Source organism: Sinocyclocheilus grahami, unplaced genomic scaffold (genome assembly GCF_001515645.1).
Source record: "Sinocyclocheilus grahami isolate Dianchi unplaced genomic scaffold, SAMN03320097.WGS_v1.1 scaffold373.1, whole genome shotgun sequence".
Classification (NCBI taxonomy): Eukaryota; Metazoa; Chordata; class Actinopteri; order Cypriniformes; family Cyprinidae; genus Sinocyclocheilus; species Sinocyclocheilus grahami.
In genome coordinates this window covers 166,323-190,172 of record NW_015505552.1, presented here as the reverse complement: position 1 = coordinate 190,172, position 23,850 = coordinate 166,323, and the positions used below count along the sequence as shown (strand labels likewise).

Below are 23,850 nucleotides of genomic sequence, written 5' to 3'. Positions count from 1 at the left end.
GGAGGCATTGGAGTACACCCCCCTGTATCTCCTCTTCATTTAAAAAAATACATTGAAATACCTTTCAAAGATATTAGAATGCAACTTATATTAGATCTAATAATGGCAAAGTTGTAGCAGAAATATAATCAAAATCACACTAGACCGCTGAGCAATATATGAAAGTCTCCATGCAGTTCCCAGCAGGGCTCTCACATAGTACTGATGTGTGGTCTGTCTTCAGTGTGTAATGGAGTGAATACGACTGAAGTTGTAAAAATTATGATCGGTCAAGGTAAGAGAATCTAAAGGGATCAATAAAAGCTCAGGCAGGCAGCATGGATCATAAGCTCCTCATGGTTTCTCACTCTCTCTCTCACACACACACAAACATAATCAGAGATTGAGTGAATGATTGACTGATATACTCACAGTTTTTGTGTTTAATGGAAGAGTCTCACTAAGGGTTAGTTTACGCGACAACATTGTACTAAAAATTGAAATGTTTTTCCTTTGTGTTTTTGAGAAGTTTCACGTACAGACGACAATGTTGTCAAAATGATCCCCGTTCACATGGATCAATGAAAACGGTTAAAAACACTGTATTTTGCATGCCATGCCAGTACACACACACACACACAAATGGGTTCTTCAGTAGTTCTTTGGGGTGGTTAAGGTGCTATATAGTACCACTACCGTATAAAGAACGTGCTAAGTCCCTGTATAACTCTCTTTTAGTTCAGTTGGAGAAAGGATTAAAAAACATTAAAACACAGTGTATTTCCCCTATAAGGAAGTATTCCACACAATAATTTTTGACTTCAGCAAAGCATAAAAGTGATTTAAAACAGCTTTTGCCATTCCTGTTCATAGCAAAAATCTGAAAGTGAAATAACATATCTAAAATCTAAGGAGGAGACTGGGGTTCCTTTTAAGCTTCTACATAGCACTATTTGACAAACGTGCTGTATAGCACCTTTAAAGATGGATGCTATTTAGCACTTAAAGTGGTTCCCCTATGATTACAAGCCAATTAACCACTTTTAGTGCCATTTAGCACCATTTTTTTTTCAATGTCACTTAAACTACAATTACTAACACTATGCACCTATGCAGATACCTGCTGAACATGTACATTCATGGCCAAAAGTTTTGGCAGACATAAATTTAGCGTTTTGCAAAATTTGTAGATTATTTTTTATTGATTAGTTTCTATGGTATAATGAAAAACCGTTTTAAAGGCTTTTATTGGCAAAAATATATAATGAGTCAATATTTACAGTGCTGACCCTTGTTCTTCATAACCTCTGCAATTCACTCTGGCATGCTGAATATTATCTTCTGGGCCGAATCCTGACGGATGGCGATTCATTCCTGCCTTATTAGTTCTTGTAGTTGATCAAAATTTGTGGGCTTCTGCTTGTCCACTCGCCTTTTGAGGACTGACAACAGGTTCTCTATGGGATTGAGATCCGGGGAGTTGCCTGACCACGGATCCAAAATTTCAATGTAATGATCTTCGAGCCACTTCTTTATCACTCTTGCTTTGTGACATGGTGCTCCATCATGATGGAAAACGCACGGATCATCACCAAATTGGATCGTTGGAAGAAGTCACTCTTGCAGGACGTTTTGATACCATTCTTTATTAACGGCAGTGTTTTTGGGCAGAATTATGAGAGAGCCCACTCCCCTGGTTGAAAAGCAACCCCACACATGGATGGTCTCAGTATGCTTCACTGTTGGCACAACACAGGACTCATGGTACCATTCACCTTTTCTTCTCTGAACAATCGATTTTCCAGATGTCCCAAACAGTCGGAAGGAAGCTTCATCAAAGAAAATAACTTTGCACCAGTCTTCTGCTGTCCAATCCTTGTACTTCCCGTAGCATTTCAGTCTGTCCTTGACGTTTTTCTTGGAGAGAAGTGGTTTCTGTGCTGCCCTTCTTGACACCAGGCTGTTGTTTAAAAGTCTTGGCCTCAGTGTGTGTGCAGATGCTCTCACCCCAACCTGCTGCCTTTCCTGAGCAAGCTCTGCACTGCTGGTGACACGATTCCGTAGCTGCCTCCTCAGGAGGAGACGGTCCTGGTGCTTACTGGACATTCTGGGACGTCCTGAAGACTTCTTCACTGCAGTCGAACCTCTCTCCTTGAAGTTCTTGATGATCCGGTAAATGGTTCGTTCATGTGTAATATTCTTTGTAGCAATTTCCTTGCATGTGAGGCTATTTTGATGCAAAGCAATGATGGCTGCACATGTTTCTTTGGAGGTAACCATTGCTAATCAGAACAATGATTGGAAGCGCTTCTTCCCTCCATCAGTCTGCTCTTACAATCTAATTAGTATGATAGTGATTTTATCTGACTAGTACTCATTCACACTTTCACCTGTGCTGCTGATATGATTAGTCAATTGATGTTAGATGGTCATTTTGTGTCAGGATCAAAAAACTGTGAAATTAGTTTTTATGTGAAAAGTTTTTTTTTTTCGGCCAAATGCAGTTGTTGTGTAAATTAATGCCCAAAACACATAAAAGGTTTTCCTTTATTGGTTGAAAATGTTGCATATATATACTATATATATACCTTCTACAGTACTTACAGGACACTTTATTATGTAGAACTTGCTAGTTCCAGGTTGAACCCTCTTTTGCCTTCATAGATTCAGAATGGTGCTGAAAACATTCCTCAGAGATGTTGGTCTGTGATATGATAATGTGTTATCCTGCTGGAATTAGCCATCACAAGATGGTACACTGTGGTCATGAAGGGATGGAGATGATTAGCAACAATTAATATTGAGGTAGGCTGTGGCATTTAAATGATGTTCAGCTGGTACTAAAGAGCCAAAAATGTAGAAAGAAAATATCCCCCACACCATTACACCACCACCAACCTGAACCATTGATTAAAAAAAGGATGGATTCATGCTTTCATGTTGTTTATGCTAAATTCCGACCATACCATCCGAATGTCTCAGTAGAAATCAAGAATCATCAGACCAGGGAACCTTTTCCCACTCTCCTTTGGTGAGCCCATGTGAATTGTAGCCTCAGTTTCCTGTTCTTAACTGACAGGAGTTGCACCCGGTGTGGTGTTCTGCTGCTGTAGCCCATCTGCTTCAAGGTTGTGCATTCAGAGATGCTCTTCATACATCATTTGTAGGAGTGGTTATTTGAGTGACTGTTGCCTTTCTCTCAGTTCAAACCAGTCTGGCCATTCTCCTCTGACCTCTGGCATAAACAAGGCATTTTCGCCCACAGAACTGCTGCTCACTGGATATTTTCGAATCAGCCTCTGAAATCCGTAGAGATGGTTGCGCATGAAAATCCCAGTAGATGAGCAGATACTGAAATACTCAGACCAGCCGTCTTGCACCAAAAACCATGCCACATTTAACATCACTTAAGTCCTTTTCACTTAAACCCCATTCTGATGCTTGGTTTGAACTTCAGCAGATCTTCTTGACCATGTCTACATAAATGCACCAAATTGATGGCATGTGATTGACTGATTGGATAGATATACTTAATATGATTTGCTGAATTTGCAGCAGCCATTACTCCAGTCTTCAGTGTCACATGATATAATTTTAATGTGCTGATTTGCTGTACAAGAAACATTTCTTATTATTCTCAATGTTGAAAATAAGAACAAGCATAATCAGAAATGTTTCTTGAGCACCAAATTAGCATATTAGAATAATTTCTGAAGGAGCTATGATCAAATAAATTCAGCCGTTGTGCAAGAGACTTGTTTAAAAAACATTTTAAAATATAATTATTCCAACATTTGACTGCCAGCTATAGTGTATATATTATTAAATTTATATTTATTTTAAATAACATTCTATGGATCCCTGTTGTACTTTACTGGACCCCTGAAAACCATGCTACAAGTGTCTGATCACGCTCTGTTGCTCCAAATCCAAGCAATTAAACGCTCCTTCCGCCCGTGCGCCCGAGGGGGTTTGATCAGGGTCACTTGTGTGCTATCGAACTAACCTGACCTTCTTCCAGTGATCTAATCACCCACAGAGGGGTGCCACGCAGAGTAAGAACGAAGATACAAAACACGCACACGCACCTCGACTCTACATGGCTGCTTTACACATGAAATGTCCCTTTTAACGGTTAATTTCCATGAAGCGTGAGTAAAACTCAGCACCAAGGAAGAAAGCTGGTTATCCGTGACAGCAGAAGTCATTATTCGGAAACTCATTACATACCGTTCACGTGAGCAGAGCGTTAAATCGCTGGATTGGCTCGAGCGAGGCCTTCAGTATGGAGACGGATGAATGCATGCTTGATTTATGTTGGATTAGGCTGCTTGTTTGATGGTTATCTTCGTTTTGCACAGTTCACGTGTTTAAGAACCTTTCATCTCTCTGAAGCTCCTACTTTTCAAATGCAGCTCAAACAAAAAATCCCTGTACTACATTATTCATCTTAATTTGCCTGAGTATGTCAGACTGAATTTGTTGGTAATTGCAAGAGGTGTTTCTATGCTGCGAAATTTGAAGAAAGGCTTCTCTTTCAACACTCATTCGTAAAGTCACTATTACAGACACACATATCAGACATATCAGTGCTTTTTAAGGTTTAATGCCCATTATTGCTACTACCAATGAATATGAAATCATGACTTGATTTAAAATGATCTTACATGTAGACCTAAAGGTTCTACTAAAGAAAATAGTCTGTCACAAAAGAAAAAATAAATCTACCAAGAGGTCAAACACTAGCGCTATTTACTCTATTTTCACCATTGGACAGTAAAACAGCTATGGTTATCATTTGCGAAACCCTGTTTATCCAATAATTAATATTGCATTGTTATTTCAGTTGGTAGCTGTAGAAACCATTTTGAAAACTATTTTAAGTGGCACTGGTATGAAAAGAGTGATATCTTGTTATCAGTATTAGCCTACACAGAAAAATCTGACAACTCAGTGCTTCAACTGACCAAACAAATACAAGAATTACAAACAGCTGTGTAATAAAATATAAAACTATTTTTTTTAAATCAATATGCTGCAAAGTAATGCATATTGAATCCTACCAAAAGAAGGCACAAATTCTTACCTATAATAAATCATTATATTATCAGTCAATGCTTCTTATAAGCTGCCAACAATTTGACATATTTTCTTTGATCAAGATGTATATTGAATTTGTCATGTTGTGTTAGTGAGCTCACACCCCGTGTCAAACATTCTGAGCGATCTAATTAACACATTCAAGTAATTAAAGCACAGAGAAGCTGAAATTCAGCTTTGTGAAAGGTAACACACGAATAATGCATGGTTTTGAAAACCGTGTTTATTAGGATCACTGAATAGTTAATCAGTTGGTGTGAATTAATATGATTGGTGTGAAGCGTTTCAAATCTATGTGAAGGGTTTTTCAAAAGGATTGCCTGATGTATGTTTCATTTTTACCAACCAGCATCTTCAAAAACTGTCTCTGCTTAGATGATTTACAGAGTAGTTTAACACTAACCATGATTTAAACAGAAAAGCAATCAAGCTCCTGCTAAGTTCTAACTATCTACAAATGTAGACTTTAAATGTTGGAAATTAAATGAACTTCACAGAGACTCAGCCCATTTCTAGCATGAGCAAAGGCGGCTAGACTGAAACTGCGTAATAGGTCTTTATTGCTGACACCACACTATAGGAACATTATGGGCAGTGAAATGATTCACTGAGGCAGCCTAAGGGACATTTAAATTAAAATGAAAGCTCAGTGATCACCAGGACTGCTTAGAGTAATTTCATAAAAGATATGCTAAATTTACCAAAGATATTTAATAATAAGACTTTCAGAATTTCTGTTAAAACTGAGTTCATCAGATATCTTAAAGGGATAGTTCACCCAAAAACGTAGCTCCATAAAATTACAGTTGAACCATTGATGTCACATGGATAATTTTAATGATGTTCTTACTACCTTTCTGGGTCTTGAACGTGTCAGTTGCATTGCTGTCTATGCAGGGTCAGAAAGCTCTCAGATTTCATAAAAAAAATATCTTAATTTGTGTTCCAAAGGTGAATGAAGGTTTTATGGGTTTAGAACGACGTGGTGGTGAGTAATTAATGACACAATTTTCATTTTGGGGTGAACTGTCCCTTTTAAATGCTTTTACTGTTTAAAAAACAAACAAACAATGAAGCAGACACAGGTGGGAAATCAATTAAGACTTTAATTATACTATTTTAAGTTTACTATATGACTTGTATATGATAGTTGACAGAGTTTTAATAAATTACTCAATAAATATATCAGATCAAATACTTAATATGTTTGTTTTTTGGTTGGTTGGTCGGTCATGTGGCTTGTCCAGCTGCACAAATGCTGTGATTCTCCAGCACCTGTCTGCATACTGAACTCAGGGCAATATATTTGATTATCAAACACATTGTCCTTTTTACACATACACTTTCACATATAAGACTGGGACAGAATAAAGAGTTCATGTTTCACTTTCTTTGGACATTTAAATGTGTTGTATTCCTGTGCCCTTTCTTGGAAGCATATTGCACTGAGTAATGTACTGCATTGTCCAGAGAAATGCATAAAAGTAATGGCCAGTCGAAAGGTCAAATGTCTGTAAACAACAATGGTAGACGATGTTAAAGTGGGTCCCATTAAGAAAATGTAAAGAGTAGCGGTTGAAAGATGACTTCTTTAACTTTACACAGTATTTTCTGGGAAGGCTGATCAATCAGCTCAAAAGCCTTTAGATTTTTGGATTTAATTACGTTAGGCTTTTTTAAAACACATTTTCTCCTAAGGTCCCAAACTAATTTGTGGTTTAAATCCCGCTGAAGGTGCATACTGGCCTCAGACCAGCATTATTTTGTACTATATTGGTGCCTAAAGGTAGCATTAGTTATTCTGCCTAAAAATCTTCAGAGGATCTGTTGTTGGGCCAATACTTTTGGGTGAACATCAGTCCCATGATGCACTAGTCCAGACAAAGCATAACATAACTCAATACTAAATGGAAAAATGTAAACCAGTATAAACAGAAACAAGTGCATTTGGATGCTTTAGGCACCTCATTTATGGTGCACTGAAATTGTAGATACAGAATATGCTGGCATGTGTGTATGCGCCAACACAAACACACACACGCAGATAAAGCAGCCAAGAGAAGCGTGGTCACACATACAGGGAGCGCATACTGCAAATACACACAGATTGTTTGAAGCTCCCGCTGCTCCACACACTTGCCACATGCCGACAGTTTGTCTGGCGCTGAAGCAAGAGGCAAATCAATGGGGAAGCCCACTTCTTTTGTATAATATATACTTTTTTCATTTTTTAAGCTTTTATAAAAATACAAGTCATCGGGAAAGTGTGGCATATGTGCACATGCTCTTTGTGGATCTTTCTGTACGAGTTACCAAAGCATATCTCTTTTTCCATTTCCCTCTTTCTCTCGTCATTGCGTGGAGTAGAGGTTAGCAGTCAACACCAGTCAGATCTGTTTGGTCACATCAGTTGACAGAGATGAATGGATGCAAAAACAGGAACGAATGAAAGGATGAGGGGGTTTTCTCTTGAGGGTACATGATTTGAAAGGTGATTAATTTCCATTCATGCATCCAATTAGCCATACGCACATACAGACACACACTATGCCCCCTTCCTCACCATTGCCCCACCATCAGGTCGAGGACTCTGTTGACGTTCAGGTCTGAGTCAAGACCAAAATTGCTTTCTAGAAATGGGGCGGTGGGGGGCGTGAGCGGTTGCAGGCCAGAGGTCAAGGACTCCAGCCAATCAGCGGGGTCAAAAGCAGGAACCTCTGACCTTCTTTTCCTGGACAGTAAGCTGGATGGTGGAGTGGTGCAGATGGGGGGAGGAGGAAGGGGAGCTGGGGTTGAACTGAGGGGTGGAACGTTGTTAGGTGAGGGAGGAAGCTCTAAAAGAAGTGAAGAGCACAGAGGAGAGGACAGGAAGTTGTCGTCTTTTTGGCGCTTGGTGGACTGTGATTGGTCAGGCTGTGGGGCAGGGGAAGAGCCTGAAAGGATGGTAGTGACTGACTGGATGTCTGTGATCAGTGAAGAGTTATCTGAAAGATAAAGACATGATTTTATGGTGAATTCATGGCGTTTGAAATGTTAATCGGATATAACCTATTTGCAAACTGTGAGCAGCAGTAGCCTGGCCAACCTAAAATGCCATCTTAGTACATTTTTTGTCATTAGTAAGAAATATATTTGCTTCCTCTGTCCTATAAAGCTTCAGCTGCCTCTAGTCAAATTTCACTCACCTGAACAACTAATAGTCTCGTCCAAAATGTCATCTATGGATTGACTAGGGTCCATCTTACATGGTAAAAAAAAGAGTGGACAGGAAGTCGAACGCTCAGTGCTCATTGTTGATGAACAGCAATCAATACATCAATAGCTGCATAAAATAGGTAATTGTCAGACAGCAGACAGCACACAAACTCAAAAACACTCACCTGCACTCTTTGAATGGCCTCCTGTAGTTCTTCTTCCAGACTCCGGACAGTGGGTGATGCTTGTGCTGGACTGGCAGTAATTTGCATGGGCAAATCAAAGTCTTGACCAATCACATCACAAAGCTGGCAGCAGTTCACCTAATATTAGGAATAAATACAAAGATTTACTTTCTTGTATGATGTGAAATGGTGATATATATATATATCAGTTGTTGTACTTGCCCTGTTGAAAAAACTGTATGCTGGTTAGATATGTTTTGAAGCATGGCTGCTAGTTTGAGCTGGTTTAAGCTGCTCCTCAGTTGGTCATGGGCTGGTTTAAACTGGTCCTGAGCTGGTTATAAGCTGGTTATGAGCTGGTCCTGAGCAGGAGCTAGTTGCTTAGGACCAGCCTAGACCAGCACATAACCAGCTTAAACCACCTTATAACCAGCTCAGGACCAGCTGAATCCAGCTCATGACCAAATAAGTACCAGCTCAAACCAGCTGTCATGCTTCAAAACATACCCAACCAGCATATGCGTGTTTTTTTTTTCAACAGGTTGGTCTAATATCACCCGTAGTTTCTTGAACAATAAGATACCTTGATACAGCATGATGCAATTTAATAATGCAGAACTATGCCCCCTTTCTGTCTTACTAAGACCCAAAGTACATACTTTTCCATCACCAGCGCAGCATGTAAAGAGCAGTTCCTGTCCACTTGTGTCTGGTTTCCCTCTGGTGCATCCTGTCTCCTGTTGCAGGAACGGATGAAGGGAACTTTCACACAGCTAGAGAAAACAGAAGGAATGAAATAGTACATTAAATGCTAAAAGTACTTGTAAATAAATAGATCCACCACAAATAAAGAGAATAAAAATTTACAATATTAAGAAATGCTACAAATTCCAAATAATTCACCTCTTAGTCAAGCATTCAAACAAACCTGAGTGCCCTTTGCTCCTTCTCTTGGTCTGCTCCTCATCCTCTCTCTCATTTCCAGCTCCACACTAAGTTCATCTACTGCCTGGCCTGGCCTCCACGTAGTAGCAGAGGGTATTGGAGGGGAGGATCTATGTAAGGTGGGGCTGGAGCCAGTAGATGAAGGAGAAGTGAGGTAACTATCACTACCTAGGCTTTGCTCTGCTAAACCCGAAGGGCTGATGTACATTGGTGCAGAGTTGGCAGAGGTGTCTAAGCTGGTAGGGATGCGGTTGAGGCTGGCAGGGTGGGTGGACTCTAGCGTGGTCCCTAGCTGGCAAAGCGGCACAGGTGTTAATGGGTGACGAGGCATCTGGAAAGGACGAAGTCTCTCTAATAGTGCAGGCTTAGTGCCAGAAACTGGGAGTCCACGTTTCCGCAACTGCTGTCGAAGAACTGACACCTGAGAAGGAGAAGAAATAAATTCAATGTTCTGTACAAAGCTTGTTCCTACAAATAGTTTATGATAACCAGATAATCTAAAGCAGGGGTGTCCAAACCTACTCCTGGAATGCCACTGTCCTGCAAAGTTTAGCTCCAACCCTAATCAAACACACTTGAACTAGGTCATCAAGGTGTTCAGGATTACGGTTGTGTCTGAGAGCTGAAAAGGAAGGAGGTAGGAAGGCAAAAAGGCACATCTGAATACTTATTGTGACATCCTGCCTACTGCAATGCCTTCAGTTTTAGGAGGTATCTTCGCGTGTAAAAGCTGCCTGCCAAGTCATTGCCTGATAGGGCAGCTAAGGCAACAAGTAAGTTGTCTAAGCTTCCGGATGTAGCCTACTTAAAAATAACAGGCAGGTGTGTTGGAATTGAAGTCTGCAGGAAAGTAAACCTCCAAGAGTAGAATTGGACACCCCTGATCTAGAGTGAGTCATATTAATGAGATTCTTACCGTTAAGTCATCAAGGTTTAAGGGCAGTAACTCTGCCTGGTGGATGGGACTTGTATCAGGAGTAGATGGGTTTGTTGATGGTGTTCCAGTTTGAGGGGAACTTTGAGGCGTAGTTCCAGAAATCTTCAGATGGTTCTCACTATTGTTTGGATGTATAATATGAGTATATAAATTTGTCTTTTTGATTAACACTATCTTTAAGTAGATTTTTACCATTCAGATCACAGAGTAGCATCTCTAAAGCCAGGTTTGCATTGTACGATTTTAGCTATGAATTTGCTGTCTGGGAAAAATGTCATGACCCGTAAAGATTTATCATTATAGTGTAAAACCATCAGTCTTTCATCACACAGGACTGGATTACACTACACAACTGTAGCCCTGACTTTTGGCTCAATTTGCAGTTGAGGTAAGTCTGTGCTAGTTGCCTCGCATTAGAGCCAGCCTGGAGATTTTGGGAGTTTAAGTGTTGGGAGTTGATTTCACGTTGTGTATGATGGTTACAGACTAATATTTTACCATCAGACTATGATGCCATCTAGTCAGTGGATATTAAAAATGTTTGATGCTCCTGAGAAAGACTTTTAATAGCACTCACTTACAACTCCTGTTGCAGTCCATACTGACCCCATCTACCCACCCAAGACCGCATCCAAATGAGCTTGGCTTGTATTTTTCATAACCCAGAGTACAGAACTGCACCATCAACTATGGCAGGCAACTTCTCTACATCCATGTTTGTTTACATCTCATCTGTTATGCATCTACTTTTAATGGGAAGACATGTGTTTCAATGTGAGGTTGTTGTGGTTGGAACAACCTGTGTAATCTTCAGATTTTAGTGTGTGATGCTTAGATTTTTTTAATGTTGCCATTTACAAATTGGCAAGTGATGTGTAATATTTTAAAATCTGTTCTGATCAGAAAAGTTGTGTAGTGTAATCGTGCCATTTGTGTGACGTTCACTGACAGCCACGTAAACTTTTTTGATAAATCTCTGCCTTCAATAATAGTTGTGACTGCTGTTGAACTGTCAAAAGTGCTCTTGGCTGCAATGTTTCTCGAATACAGTACAATGTGCTCCCTATACAAGGAGTACACAGCCTGCGTAGGGCACCAACTATCAAGGGGGCACCATCTCGTCTACCTGGGGGATCAACTGAGAAGGATACCCCTTACAATGTGACATAAAAGAATGATGTTGCACAGTGTGCCATGGCTTTTACTTAAGATGTCACTGTGATAATACCTGAATCCGTAAAAATTGTACACGTGAACCCGGACTTAGTCGTTCAAATCATGGTAACTTCATTAGTGCTTTGTTTGAAGGTTTACCTGTTTGTCACAGGGAGCTGTTGTTGCTGGTTAAGAATTTGTAGTTGTAAGAACACCTGCTGTTGTTGCAAAAGGTGGGAGTAAGAGGAATCAGTGGGCGGAGCCTGACCGCTATTATTCTTTTGTGAAGCACTTCCGGCTCCGCTTCCAGTCCCAGTTCTTTGATCTGGGGGAATGTACTGATGATATTTCAACTTCCTCATTTTAGGTTTTGAATCGCGAGGCTTTCGTGGCCGTGGAGGGCGGGATGAAGTTAAGGACCCACCCAGAATGGAATGAGAAGGTGGAACTGAAGGCTGTGCTGTCTTGAGGCATACAAAGAGAGAATGGGAGCAATATAATTTGGAAAAATGACATGAGCAAGTGGATGAGAGAAATAATGAGGAATGAAATGGGGCGAGAAGTTAATCAAATCATTTATTCACATCTCTGTGTGAGTGTGTACCTTTGGCAGCAGTGGTGGTGTCTGGGAGGGCATGCACATCCCTTTGGGTCTCCCAGTTGTTGATATGGAGTTTGACCCTGTTACAGTCATGGTCATTGGTTGGCTGATGCCCTCGGTTGCCGGGAGCAATGCCAATCTACACTGCTTTGAAAAGATGAGTCGATAGTGGTGAAAACCATTTTCCAGCTTTTTAACCTGAATGTAAAGGTGTAATGTGTAATTTCTTCGCTACTAGTAGCACAAAACAGATGGTACTCAATCTCATATCATTGACTAACCCAGTGCTGCTATGTTTGGCTGGTATATGCTTATATATAAACAGATAAATATTTTGATAGTGCCACATTGTTCACAAAATTGCTCACTACTCTTTTAAACTGAAGAAAAGGACACAAGGCAAAAAGTACATGGTCAACTGATTTAGTCTAATATTATGTAGGTGGTTTATGCCTCTTATACCTGTACACTGTTTGGGCTGATGGGCGTAGCAACAGATGATGCATCACTCAGTAATTGGTCACCTCCTTGCCCAGGTGATGATAATAATCCAGGTGACTGGTGCATCCTGAGTTGCTCGGGAGATGTAGAGGCAGACGAGGAGTTGTCATCTTCAAAGACATCTGATGGCAATGAAGCAGCTGAGGCAAAGGAAAATAAGAAATGTTAGCTTTTCTGAACAATTCTCTGTTTAAGTTAAATGCTGCTATATGTGGAAATGTGTAACTGTAATATAAGGTTTGTTTACACATTGATACCTTATGAAAATTATTAATTTATAAGTTTCTAAGCAAAGTGGCAGGAAGAGAGGGGACAGGATTGAAAATGTCCACAAGCCGGGATTCGAACTTGGGCACCCAAAACACAACCGAACTGCGTGCCAGAACACTGCTGACAAGGCTACTATCGAATATAATTAGTGTTAAAGGGATAGTTCACCCAAAAATTTAAATTTTGTCATTAATTACTCACCCTAATGTCATTCCAAAGAAGAGAAGAAATTGTTGAATAAAGTCATTATTTTTGTTTTCTTTGCACAAAAAAGGGTTCTTGTAGCGTCATAAAATTAATGGTTCAACCACTGATGTCACATTGACTATTTTAACGATATCCTTTCTACCTTTCTGGGTCTTGAACATGGTAGTTCTGTTCTGTTGCTGTCTATGCAGGGTCAGAAAGCTCTCGGATTTCATCAAAAATATCTTAATTTGTGTACAGAAGAAGAACAAAGGTCTTAAAGGTTTGGAATGACATGAGGGTGAGTAATTACTAACAAAACTTTTTTGTGTGTGTGTGAACTATCCATTTAATGCACTAGGTACGCAAAGGTAGTATAACCATATGAACGTAGATAATTGAAACTTTATCTGTAATAGCAAAGCAGATATATATATTTATTATTACTTTTTTGGCTTATGTTTACAAAATAATCACTTAGCATACAAGCTTAGCATATCACTAACTGATTAACCTTCTAGCTTAGCCTTTACTCTGAAGTATTCAACTTTTTGTTTTTGTATGTTTTATATACTGTGACTGTTTGTTACTGTTCATTTACCTCTATCTGGTGTCTTTACTGTATATGTACATATTCACAATGTCACTGTCACACAAATTGCTGAACCCAATAACTGTGTAATTTCTGCTAACATTATTTACTTTTCTGTCTTTAAAGGGGTCATATGATGCGATTTCAAGTTTTCCTTTCTCTTTGGAGTGTTACAAGCTGTTTGTGAATAGATTAGATCCCTAAAGTTGCAAAGACTAAAGTCTCAATCTCAAAGAGATATTCTTTATAAAAGTTAAGACTCGTCCATGCCCTCCTAAAATGCCTCGTTTAGACATGCCCCCACATGTCTACGTCACTGTGTGGGAAGATTTGCATAACGCCGCCCAAATGTATACGCAAAGAAAGAAGGCGTAACTTTGATTCTCGTTGTAGTTAGTATTGTTGCGGCCGCCACCATGTTGTGGAGACGCTGTGTGTTTCGTTGTGAAAGCGAAAATACTTTGTTTGGTCTTCCAAAAGAGGACACAACTAGAAATCAGTGGTTAAGACTCACAGCCTGTAAGTACATTTTCATATTTAAAGGATTTGCCACTGATGATTCAAATGAGAGTTTTGAGCAGTGTAGAGTAGTGCTTGTTGTTTGTCATTTCTCCGATCACAAATGCAGACATGGTTTTATGTTTACGCACCGCAACACGTAAAAAGACAGTCTAAGTAATTATAATCAGTAATTATGTCCCCACTGGATGCAACAAATGCCTCATTTGTAATGGGATTTATTGGTTTTGTCTCATCATGCCGGGACACAGCATCACTGTATGGTAAGGGGCGTAACATTTCCATCACACGTTTGAGGTATTCGGCCAATCACAACGCACTAGATAGCTGGACAATCAGAGCACACCTCGCTTTTCAGAACGATGAGCTTTGTAAAAATCGATGCGTTTCAGAAAGGCGGGGCATAGAGGATTAATGTGTTTTTTTAACCTTAAACCGCATAAACACATGTCATTACACCAAATACATAAAATAATGTTCTTTTTAGCAATGTCATATGACCCCTTTAAAAAGCAACTGACTGTGTTAACATGTTAACAATGTTACAATTAGCCTACAAGAATTTATGACCCTATATATGAATACATTTTTTTTTTAAAGTATAAATAAAATATAGTATAAAACTATAAGAGAGTGTTTGTCTGTGCGTGCGTGTGTGTATGTGTGTGTGTGTTCGTCTATGCATATAAAATATTTAGCTTGAGTTTATGCTGAGTTTGTGAGGCATCGTTTTCAGTTATTTTCAAGGACTCACTGTTCTCTAGAGGCAGAATATGCCTCTGCAAGTGTTCAAGTGGTCCAGGCTGACTCTGGATTTTCTCACTCAGATCCTCAGCCAGACGGGCCTTCTTTTGCCTGTGAGCTCCACTATAACTCCTGTCTGTGAGCGAGAGACATACGGAAAGAGAAAGTGAGAACAAGAAATGAGAATAAGAGAGAGAACAAAATGAATAGTGAAAGATGGGGAACGTGAATGGCAGATCAATTGCTCTGCTTTATAATAAGAGAGGAGAAGAAGAGGAGGAATATTTTAAAGACAGAATATGAACGATTTTTCACAAAAGAATTTGTTGTTGGGGTGATCCAATTTAGACATTCAGAAAGCTACTGATAATAAGTGCATAAGTGCTGAAGGACCTTCAGCTGAATGACTTGCAAACACAAAGAGCTATTTGATGAATGGGGATTGATGGATGAATGGCTAATGGACAAACCGCTCATTCCAGCTTTAAGGTTACAGCTCTGTTCAGTACTGGTATTGGGATATTCTTTTATGACTGAAGGTCAGGAACTATTGGCAAACTCTCAATGGCCATGGATGATGCATCACCTGGTGCAGTTTGAGCAGTCAGACCACTAGGGGGCGACTTCTGAGTGGCACCATCTTCAGTCTGACGCTGCATTGAGAAACAGCCCAGTCAAATCAACATCAGCAAATGTCAACAAATACAGCAAACCTTTATTTCTCCAATAGTTACTGAAAGATAGCTCAAAGGTGAAGCTGCTAAAAAAAACAATTGGATGGTAATATTCTCCTGTAAGACTACATTTTTTCCCTCCTGACAGTAATTATCTTGAACCAGCTGCTGTTTACTGTCTTACTAAACATAATAAACTGTGCTAACAGTGTTTCACGGCTAATACTAATAGTTTGTGACAGTAACTAGACATGTAATTACAAACATTAAATTATGCTAAAGAGGTTGAAGACCAACTCGTGTCAGTTATCAGACTGTTTTGGCATCAGTGAGTAGTTTGCTTATCTACACTGGCACCCTGTTTCACGTCAGTCTGTTTTCATATAAACCAAAGGCACACACATACTGTTACTGGAGTGTGTCAAGAGAGGAAGCTATTAGATCCAACCGTAGTATGTTTTAGTTTGGAACTTCTCCCTCAAATTAATTAGCTGTTTCAAGGAGACATTTATTTTAGTTTTGGTAGCTGCTAGCTCTATATTTGACAATTTCTCCACAGACACAGATAAATAATGACTCACCAAACCACTGCTGGCTTCTTTCTCCCCAACTTTATCAGGGACGGAGGCCTTTGTACCTATAAAGGACAGAGAATGGGAGAATAAACAAAAAGGAGGAGACAAGCTGTTATAAAGCTAACATGTAGAGTTGAAATGCATAAAGAGAGCAATCCAGCTGGTTTGAAAAGTGTGAATCAAATATAACATGATTTTCCTGCCCCGTAAAGGGAAATTTCATAGACTGCATGTGGCTAAGCACAATCGAAATAAACACACACACACAGACTCACCAGACTCTGCATTAAGTTCATTCTGCTGTCTGCGGTTCTGTATTCTCAACTGCAGAACTGAAAAATATGGTATGTATTATTATGCAACAAAAACAATATTTACAATACTTTATTAAAAATACAATCTTTGTATTGCAGAAAACTCTCAAGCCTGAGTTTCCTACCTTAAGGAAAATGCAGGTTTTCTCTGTGAATCATATAGCTTAATTTATGACTGTAAGCCCAGTATATTACAAGTAAATTGCACCACTCGGATGATCATAAATGAGTTAGATATGAATTAAGCACTGCAAACTTAAACGGTTCACCAACACTGGCACTTAGAAATAAGTTCTACACTTCTTCACAAACAAACACATGCTTGAACCAGCAGGTGAATTACAGCTAGGTCAGAGGTGGGAGGAGTCATGAGGTATGGTGGCTTGTCCCATGATGCACCTCTGTGCTGAGTTTTGAGATCTGAGAGTGGACGTGAGAGGAAGGGGGGTAACTATTTATCCCTCTGAATGTCTATTTCTGTCACCTTCCCATCCCCCATCCAGCTGTCCTGCTCTCTAGCTCGCTCTCTCTTTATCTGTCTTTCACTCCCTCTCTCGCTGTCAGTCGTACTAAGTAAATTCTTCCTGATTTTACTTTACTCTGGAAGAGAATGACATGCTGAGCGGCATCAAGCCAAATCAGGTTAGAATACGGGGATTAAAAATTCACTGAGTGTCACGTCACCTTATAATAATGACAATGACTGGTGTGCTCTGATAACATAATGGCATAGATGCATAGTGATAGTTCAAGTTTTATGATATACTACTTACTGTACCACCTGTTATATCACTATCAAAAATGCCTAAAAACCAATACATATTTAAAAGAACCTAATGTATATTTCAAGTTTTAAATTAAATTAGTTTAGTATTTTTACATCCCTTGCTGTTCTAGATTGTACTATTCTAGACCATGTTTGAAACTTTTTATTGCTAACACGTCTCATGATGAATCATGCATATTCCCAGAAATCTCCTAATATTTTAATATTTTCTAAATTCACTGTATAATCTGGGAAAATGTCCAACATATGCAACATATCATCCAAACATGTACAACAAAAAAAGTTATTGTGTCAAATTACTAAGAAATATTGTGCTTATTATGACGCTGATTATGTGAACTGCTTTGCGCAGACAGTCAGATGTTCTTCCGAAGCTCAAGATGCTCTTGGATCATTCTCAAATTATGCTGGAGTTCGTGATCATCAGGTTTTTACACTAAAATGTTGCTAAAAGCAAGAGGAACAAACCAAATACTAAAACATTCTGAAGTTTAACTTTTCACTCAAGCCATTAACTGCATATTTGATCCCAGCATTTTGATATTGAGTAAAGCTATTGTGGGCAGAAATGAGAGATTATTATGTAATTTGGGGTAAGTATGTATATCCTAGCATAAGTCCTGGCATCTTTCAGCAGTTCCTTTTGCAGTATTTCTCTACATTAAGCAGCCCTCCTGTTGAGGTTGACTGGTGCAATTTTACTCCGTTCTCAGCTACTGAACTCTTTCAAAGCGATTGTTGGCTTCTCTGTGGCTTCTCTAAGTATCCTTCTTGTTTGTGCAGAAAGTTTAGAGGTTGACCTTTTCTATGCAGAGTCTGGGCGGTATGATGAAGCCTCCACTTCCTGATAATTTAGCCAAAAGTGTCCCCTGAGACATCCAGACACTTGGATATGGTTTTGTAACCTTTTTCTAATTTATGCATTTGTTTTACATTATCACTGACGTCTTTGAGATGTTTTTGACTATTCATTTTTACAGCTTGCCTTTTGGATTCACAACCTGAATAATATCTGTGAGGGTTTTTTAAAATGTAGTTATTTTATTGTGTTACAATTAGGTTTTTCATTTAATCCTGAAAGAAAAAAAAAGAAAGAAAAAATGCAATAAGGCTGCCACAGAGACCAGGGTTATTTCTCAGGACAGCTATTTCACTGATATCTTTCAGATTTGTAGGAACATTTTAAGTGTGATATTAAAAAAGGAACAAACAATCAAATAAAATTAAAAATTTAATCAAATTTTTAAAACAAGCTTCAATATTTAGAAATAAAAACAACACAAGGTAAGATTTCAGTATATATCTTTTTGTATATATATTGTCTACTATATATTGATTTTCAAAAAATTCTGTATCCTTGTAAAATGCTGGTCATTATAACATAATTACATATTAATCTCTTCAGAATAATACAAGACCCCTCCACAGACGATACATTATATCTTGCAAGACAAAATAAATGGATAGACTGTAAAGAAATAATGAAAAAGACATTATTCTTATAGATATGTAATAATTTGAATATATCAGTTTCATAAACATAGATTTATAAATATAAATATTGGCAAATTACCCTATGTTCATTCTCACACTATAAATAAAACATGTCAAACTACTTTTTTATGTTTTGTTTATGTTCATGAATTGTTAAGGCATAAAGACTCATTTAAAGCCCATATGAAATAATTGACCTTTAAATTTTGTTAGAAATCTTAAAAGTTTCCAAATTCTGTTTTATTCATTTACTCTTTGTTTACACCATGGATTTGTCAGACAGGCAGCCATCTTTCTCACAACACAACCTATCCAAGTTCACAGCTGATTTAAGGGTCAGTAACAGAGCAGAACAAGGTTTGGATTGCATTATATTTTCCTTGCTGTCCATGGATGTGATCTTCCTTTTTAAAATGACAGTCCCTTTTTTGAATACTAGCTAAACTGTTTAAAAAGTGTCAATTCAATGCATTTTTGACGGCAAAGTCTTGTCATTACCAAAGAGTGCTGCTGGACATTTGTCTGAGAATCTTGCCAGCAGGATGTTTATAGGGAACCCAAGAAGAGAGGGCAGCGCTTTTGAAGGGGTTCCAACCACAGATGGGAACCAACAAAGACAATCTGTCCACTGTCCACATGTCCTTCAGGGAGGACCGTACTGCTGGCCACATTTGTACAATATGGGGAAGTACGAGAGATCGTGGAACCTCATGAAGATGGGTTGGTTGGTAAAATTCGGAGGTCCATATCATATCAGCCATTCAGAATTCATTTGAGAATACTTTTAAATTCCAATGACAATTAATTGAAATTCATATAAACTGAATTATTGCTTGAAAGCAAAAAATGTTGTGGAAAATACAAAGTTCTGGCATGAAACTCTAGATGGTGCAGTCCGATAGATCTAACTCAGTATGACATAATGACATCATTATCACGTGTCACAGCTGATTGGTTCTCTCCTGTATCAGTAGCCAATGAGCTGGCTGCTCAACATTAAAATGCTTGGCTAGTGTTTGCTGTAGCAGTAGCAGTGCAAATCAGAAACCCTCCACCTTCCCCAGCTCCACCTGTATAGATCAGTATTTCTTACATGCTCACAGCAGCATGTTTTGGGTGTTACTTTTTGTCACCTAAGCTGGGCTTGCTTATTTTTAATAACAAAATACCCAAAGGTTATATTTTTGGCAACTGTACAGGCCCTTTCACAACAAAGGTGAAATTAAGGTGCCTCGGCCTCTGCAACTCCCAATTTCTCTCAACACGGGAACAGGAGAGGTGCCAGTGACTAATTTGGAAAACAAAGAAACTTGCATTACTCATTTAAAAAAGTAACTCAGATATTTTCTTGTAAATTTAAAAGTAATGCGTTACTTTACTAGTTACTTAAAAGTAATCTGATTATGTAACTTAACTTACTTGCAATGCATTACCCCCAACACTGGTCGTGACTCACTTTTTAATAGAGCTGCATTTCATCTAAAGATCAGTTTTATTCTCAGTATTCAAGCAAGCCCACCCTCATTTTTTGCCAGCTGCTCTGTAAGACCAGCTACATTCACCTAGGTTTCCAACGCTGCAAAGATTTTCAGAAACCATCATCAAAACCACTAGGAGCATCATCAGAACTCACATCACCAACCAGAGCGGACAGACAGCTACACATGTGGGCTTTCAAAACCAGCTTGAATACAGCCTTGTGATCCTTCCTTTGTTCTTACCTGAGCGAAACTTATTGCGGATGAGCAGTGACCTCTCAGACGCCAGCAAGGTCATGATGGAGAGACAGCAGGGGAAGAAGGGGTGGGGGCTTTAAAGATATGTCTTCCTCCTGCAGGGCAGATACTTATGATGATTTCTTATGCCCTTTCCTCTCACTGAAGAAAAGGAAAGCAAAGGGGAGTCACAGCAGGCCTGAACACATTCTAGTTGCCATCAAGACAGCGAGGGAAAAACACAGGAACACAAGCAACTGTTGTAGTTTGTGTATGACTGACAGAAACAGGAGGAATAAGAATCTAACGCTATTCTGCTATTCTAAGAGGCAGTAAACAGCATCGCTTAATAAAACACAACAGATTTCCTTCTTTCTATATCCAATGAATAGTGACTAGAGCTCTCAAGCTTAAAACAGGAAGCAGAAGCTCCTTACAAGTGGCCCTTGCGCACTGTATTCCAAGCCTTCTGAAGCCATATGATTTTTACGGTTTGTGTAAGAAAAATAACATTTTTGAAGTCATAAGTCAAGAAAATAATGTCCACCCTAGCAGTCCGTGACACGTTACTGAGAGAAGTACAGATTTGTAAACAAATCATTCTTTTGAGCCAGATTGACTCACAATGAGTTGTCCATGAATCAGAGTTCAACATCTCAGTGGATTGAATAATGGTCCATTTTGGTCTGTTCCACAAACAAAGCTATCATACAGCTTTAGAAGACTTGGAATATAGTGCAGAGGACATATGCAATACTTCTATAGCACTTTCAAACCCTTTTTTGAAGCTTTTAAAGGGTTAGTTCACACAAAAATGAAAATTCTAATTTTTCTTTCATGTTGTCCCATATGCACAAGACTTTGGTTCATCTGATTCATAAGGATTACTTTGACAGCGTCTTTATGAGCTTCTTGAAGTGTTACAGTTTTGGTGGAATGGACTTGGAAAATCTACAATGGAGGGACATAAATCTCTCAGGTTTCTTTCAAAGATCAACAAAAAATGGCATGACGGTGAGTAAATGATGACAATTTTCATTTTGGGGTTTATTTTCCCTTTAAATCTTGAAACACCGTTTAATAAAAGAAATAATGACTAGTACATTAAAAATAAAAATTTTCTTTTTGTGTTCCACAGATGAAAGTCATACAGGTTTGAAACTACATGAGGGTAGAGATGGATGAGGTGAGTAGTACTGGATGAGAGTAAATAATGACAGAGTTTTCATTTTTGGATGAACTATCTTTTTAAACTATTCCAGTGGGAGGGATTTTTGCTCAACTAGCCAAGGATAAAGTGGCCTGTTGGAGCAGATGAGAGTGAGTGCATGTACAGAGGCTTGAGTTACAGAAATAATTGGTTTTATTTATGTGCCCTAGAGCTGGATTTCAAGTACTTCAAATTTTTTTCACTGTACATCTCTCTTCAGTGATAATCAGAACTGCACTCACTAACTACAAGTACTGAAGCAACAAATTGGCCTTAGATGAAGATCACAAAAACTTCTAGTGTCAAAGTCTTTACAGACATAAGCACCCAGATGCCTTCACAAAAGAACATATATATTCATAGATAAATGTATAAACACAATAGGATGAATGGAAATGAATACTCACAGTCAGACTGAACTCCCCAGAGTTTTGTCGAGTGGCGTTGAACAGAGATTAAAGTTGAGAGAGAGATTTTTGTGATCGAGGTGGAGAATGAGGGTAGAACTTGATGCACGTTAAACCGAAGCAATGCTCAATGACAAGGTTGTTCCTTATCTTCTTTTTCGCCTGTTTGTTCCTTCCCTTCCACAGGTGAATCTAGGGAGAAAAGGGCCCTCTGTTTCTTCCTCTTTTCTTCCACACAGAATTCACCCTGTACACCTCGTTCTCTCTCTCTCTACCCCCACACCGAGGAGTTGAGCCAACTGTGTTGGGCTATCAAAAGAGCACCCTGACACCTCCCCCTGCCCCCTCAGAAACCTCACACACACACACACACACACACACACACACACATTTGCTGATAGATTCATTGGGGGGTGACTCTACTGGGTGGGTAACTTGCGGTGTCCCCTATCTCCTCTTTCTCTCTCTCAGGGGTGACAAGGCCAGACCTTCCCCCACAGGTATACCCGAAGAAGCTTGTAAAAGCTTTTGTAAAAGCTACAAAACCTTGCTGGATCAGAAAGGAATGGGTAGAAAGAAACTGTAATTCACTGCCTTAAATTTTTAATTTTTACTTTATTTTTAATTTGTTTTTTTTATCACTTTTTGAATTGTGGTTGAGATGCATGTATTTTAATAAGGTGAGGTATGGAATGCATTAGCACAAAACAAAACAAATATTTCCTGTATTCATGAAAAAATAAATATATATTGTTGGCAGGGATGCAGACATGAGGTCTTAAAGGGACAGTTAACTCAAAAATTGTAATTCCACCATTTACTCACGCTCATGTCATTCCAAACCTTTATGATTTTCTACATATTTTATAAAAGTGTGCTTTTTGCTCATATAATGAAAATCAATGGGATTCAGTGTTGTTTGGACCCTAGTGTTCTTCAAAATATGTTCCAACAAGGTTGGAACAACATGACTGTGAGTAAATAATGATAAAATTTTAATTTTTTAGTGAACTCTCCATTTAAATGTCCTCTAAAAGTTCTCTACATTTATCTATAAAGATACATTTGATATAAAACATGCCACAGTAGCCAATAAATTCAATTTAAATCCACAAACATGCAAATATATTTGTCTATGAGTAAGAGACAGGGGCTGGGGGGAGAGGAGAGGGTTGGGAAAGGGAGATTATTACTGCACCACCTGTTTGGTGGCTTTGACAGACAGGCTGGTGTGTGCTGCTGTGTCAGCAGGTCAGAGACAGCCAGTGAGTGAGAGAGAGAGAGAGAGAGAGAGAGAGAGAGAGAGAGAGATACAAGAGAGGGAAAAAAGGCAAAACGGTCCAAAACAAGAGATACAAGTTGAGTGCACAACAACATGGCTGAGACAGACAGAAAAAAGATAGAAGAGAGACACAGGAAGTCGGATTCTGATCATGGCAGCACTGAGCAGCTGGTAAAGCCAGTATTAGCCATTTGAATTGTCTCAACCTTGCAACTGAATATAACTATAGGAACCACAATGAGCATGAAGGTTGTGAATGACAGCATTGAAAAAATGTATCCCCTTATTGTGTGTGATGCACATGCAATTTATGCCATGAGGTACTATTGGAGGAAAAGTGATGTAATCACCCTTGCTTCCATTGAGCCCCCCTTTTGGGAATCCCTGTGATTAGCACCTGTTACTGTCCATCTTTTTCACTGTCTTGTCATCCCTACTCACCTCAATTAGCTTGTGTCATTTTGTGTCACAGCATGAGAAGCT

General features: G+C 39.0%; 1 protein-coding gene across 4 annotated transcripts; it reads right to left on the bottom strand.

The window, feature by feature from the left end:
- Nucleotides 1-6,108: 6,108 nt before the first annotated feature.
- LOC107549467 (myocardin-like) lies at nucleotides 6,109-22,368 on the bottom strand. 4 transcript variants are annotated; one of them, XM_016230555.1, is made up of 15 exons: nucleotides 22,086-22,368; nucleotides 20,475-20,630; nucleotides 16,434-16,490; nucleotides 16,165-16,220; nucleotides 15,496-15,562; nucleotides 14,920-15,045; nucleotides 12,560-12,738; nucleotides 12,101-12,295; nucleotides 11,656-11,960; nucleotides 10,321-10,459; nucleotides 9,388-9,825; nucleotides 9,119-9,232; nucleotides 8,460-8,597; nucleotides 8,265-8,319; nucleotides 6,109-8,063 (listed from the first exon to the last, which is right to left on the bottom strand). In XM_016230555.1, exons 2-15 carry the CDS (start codon nucleotides 20,527-20,529, stop codon nucleotides 7,639-7,641), a joined length of 2,349 nt encoding a protein of 782 aa, XP_016086041.1. In that variant the 5' UTR covers nucleotides 20,530-20,630; nucleotides 22,086-22,368; the 3' UTR covers nucleotides 6,109-7,638. The 4 variants fall into 4 exon arrangements, with proteins under 4 accessions (XP_016086041.1, XP_016086042.1, XP_016086043.1 ...); XM_016230556.1 differs by having other exon boundaries at nucleotides 6,110-8,063; nucleotides 12,101-12,244; nucleotides 12,560-12,744; XM_016230557.1 differs by having other exon boundaries at nucleotides 6,110-8,063; nucleotides 12,101-12,241; nucleotides 12,560-12,744.
- Between the last annotated feature and the right edge of the window lie 1,482 nt (nucleotides 22,369-23,850).

Excerpts from the sequence above, each read along its gene's own strand:
- LOC107549467 (XM_016230555.1), bottom strand. The coding sequence starts at position 20,529 with ATGACCTTGCTGGCGTCTGAGAGGTCACTGCTCATCCGCAATAAGTTT. Across the intron at positions 15,046-15,495 it reads GACTGCTCAAACTGCACCAG|ACAGGAGTTATAGTGGAGCT; the intron begins GTGATGCATCAT and ends TCTCGCTCACAG. Across the intron at positions 8,598-9,118 it reads GCTGCGCTGGTGATGGAAAA|GTGAACTGCTGCCAGCTTTG; the intron begins GTATGTACTTTG and ends TCCTAATATTAG.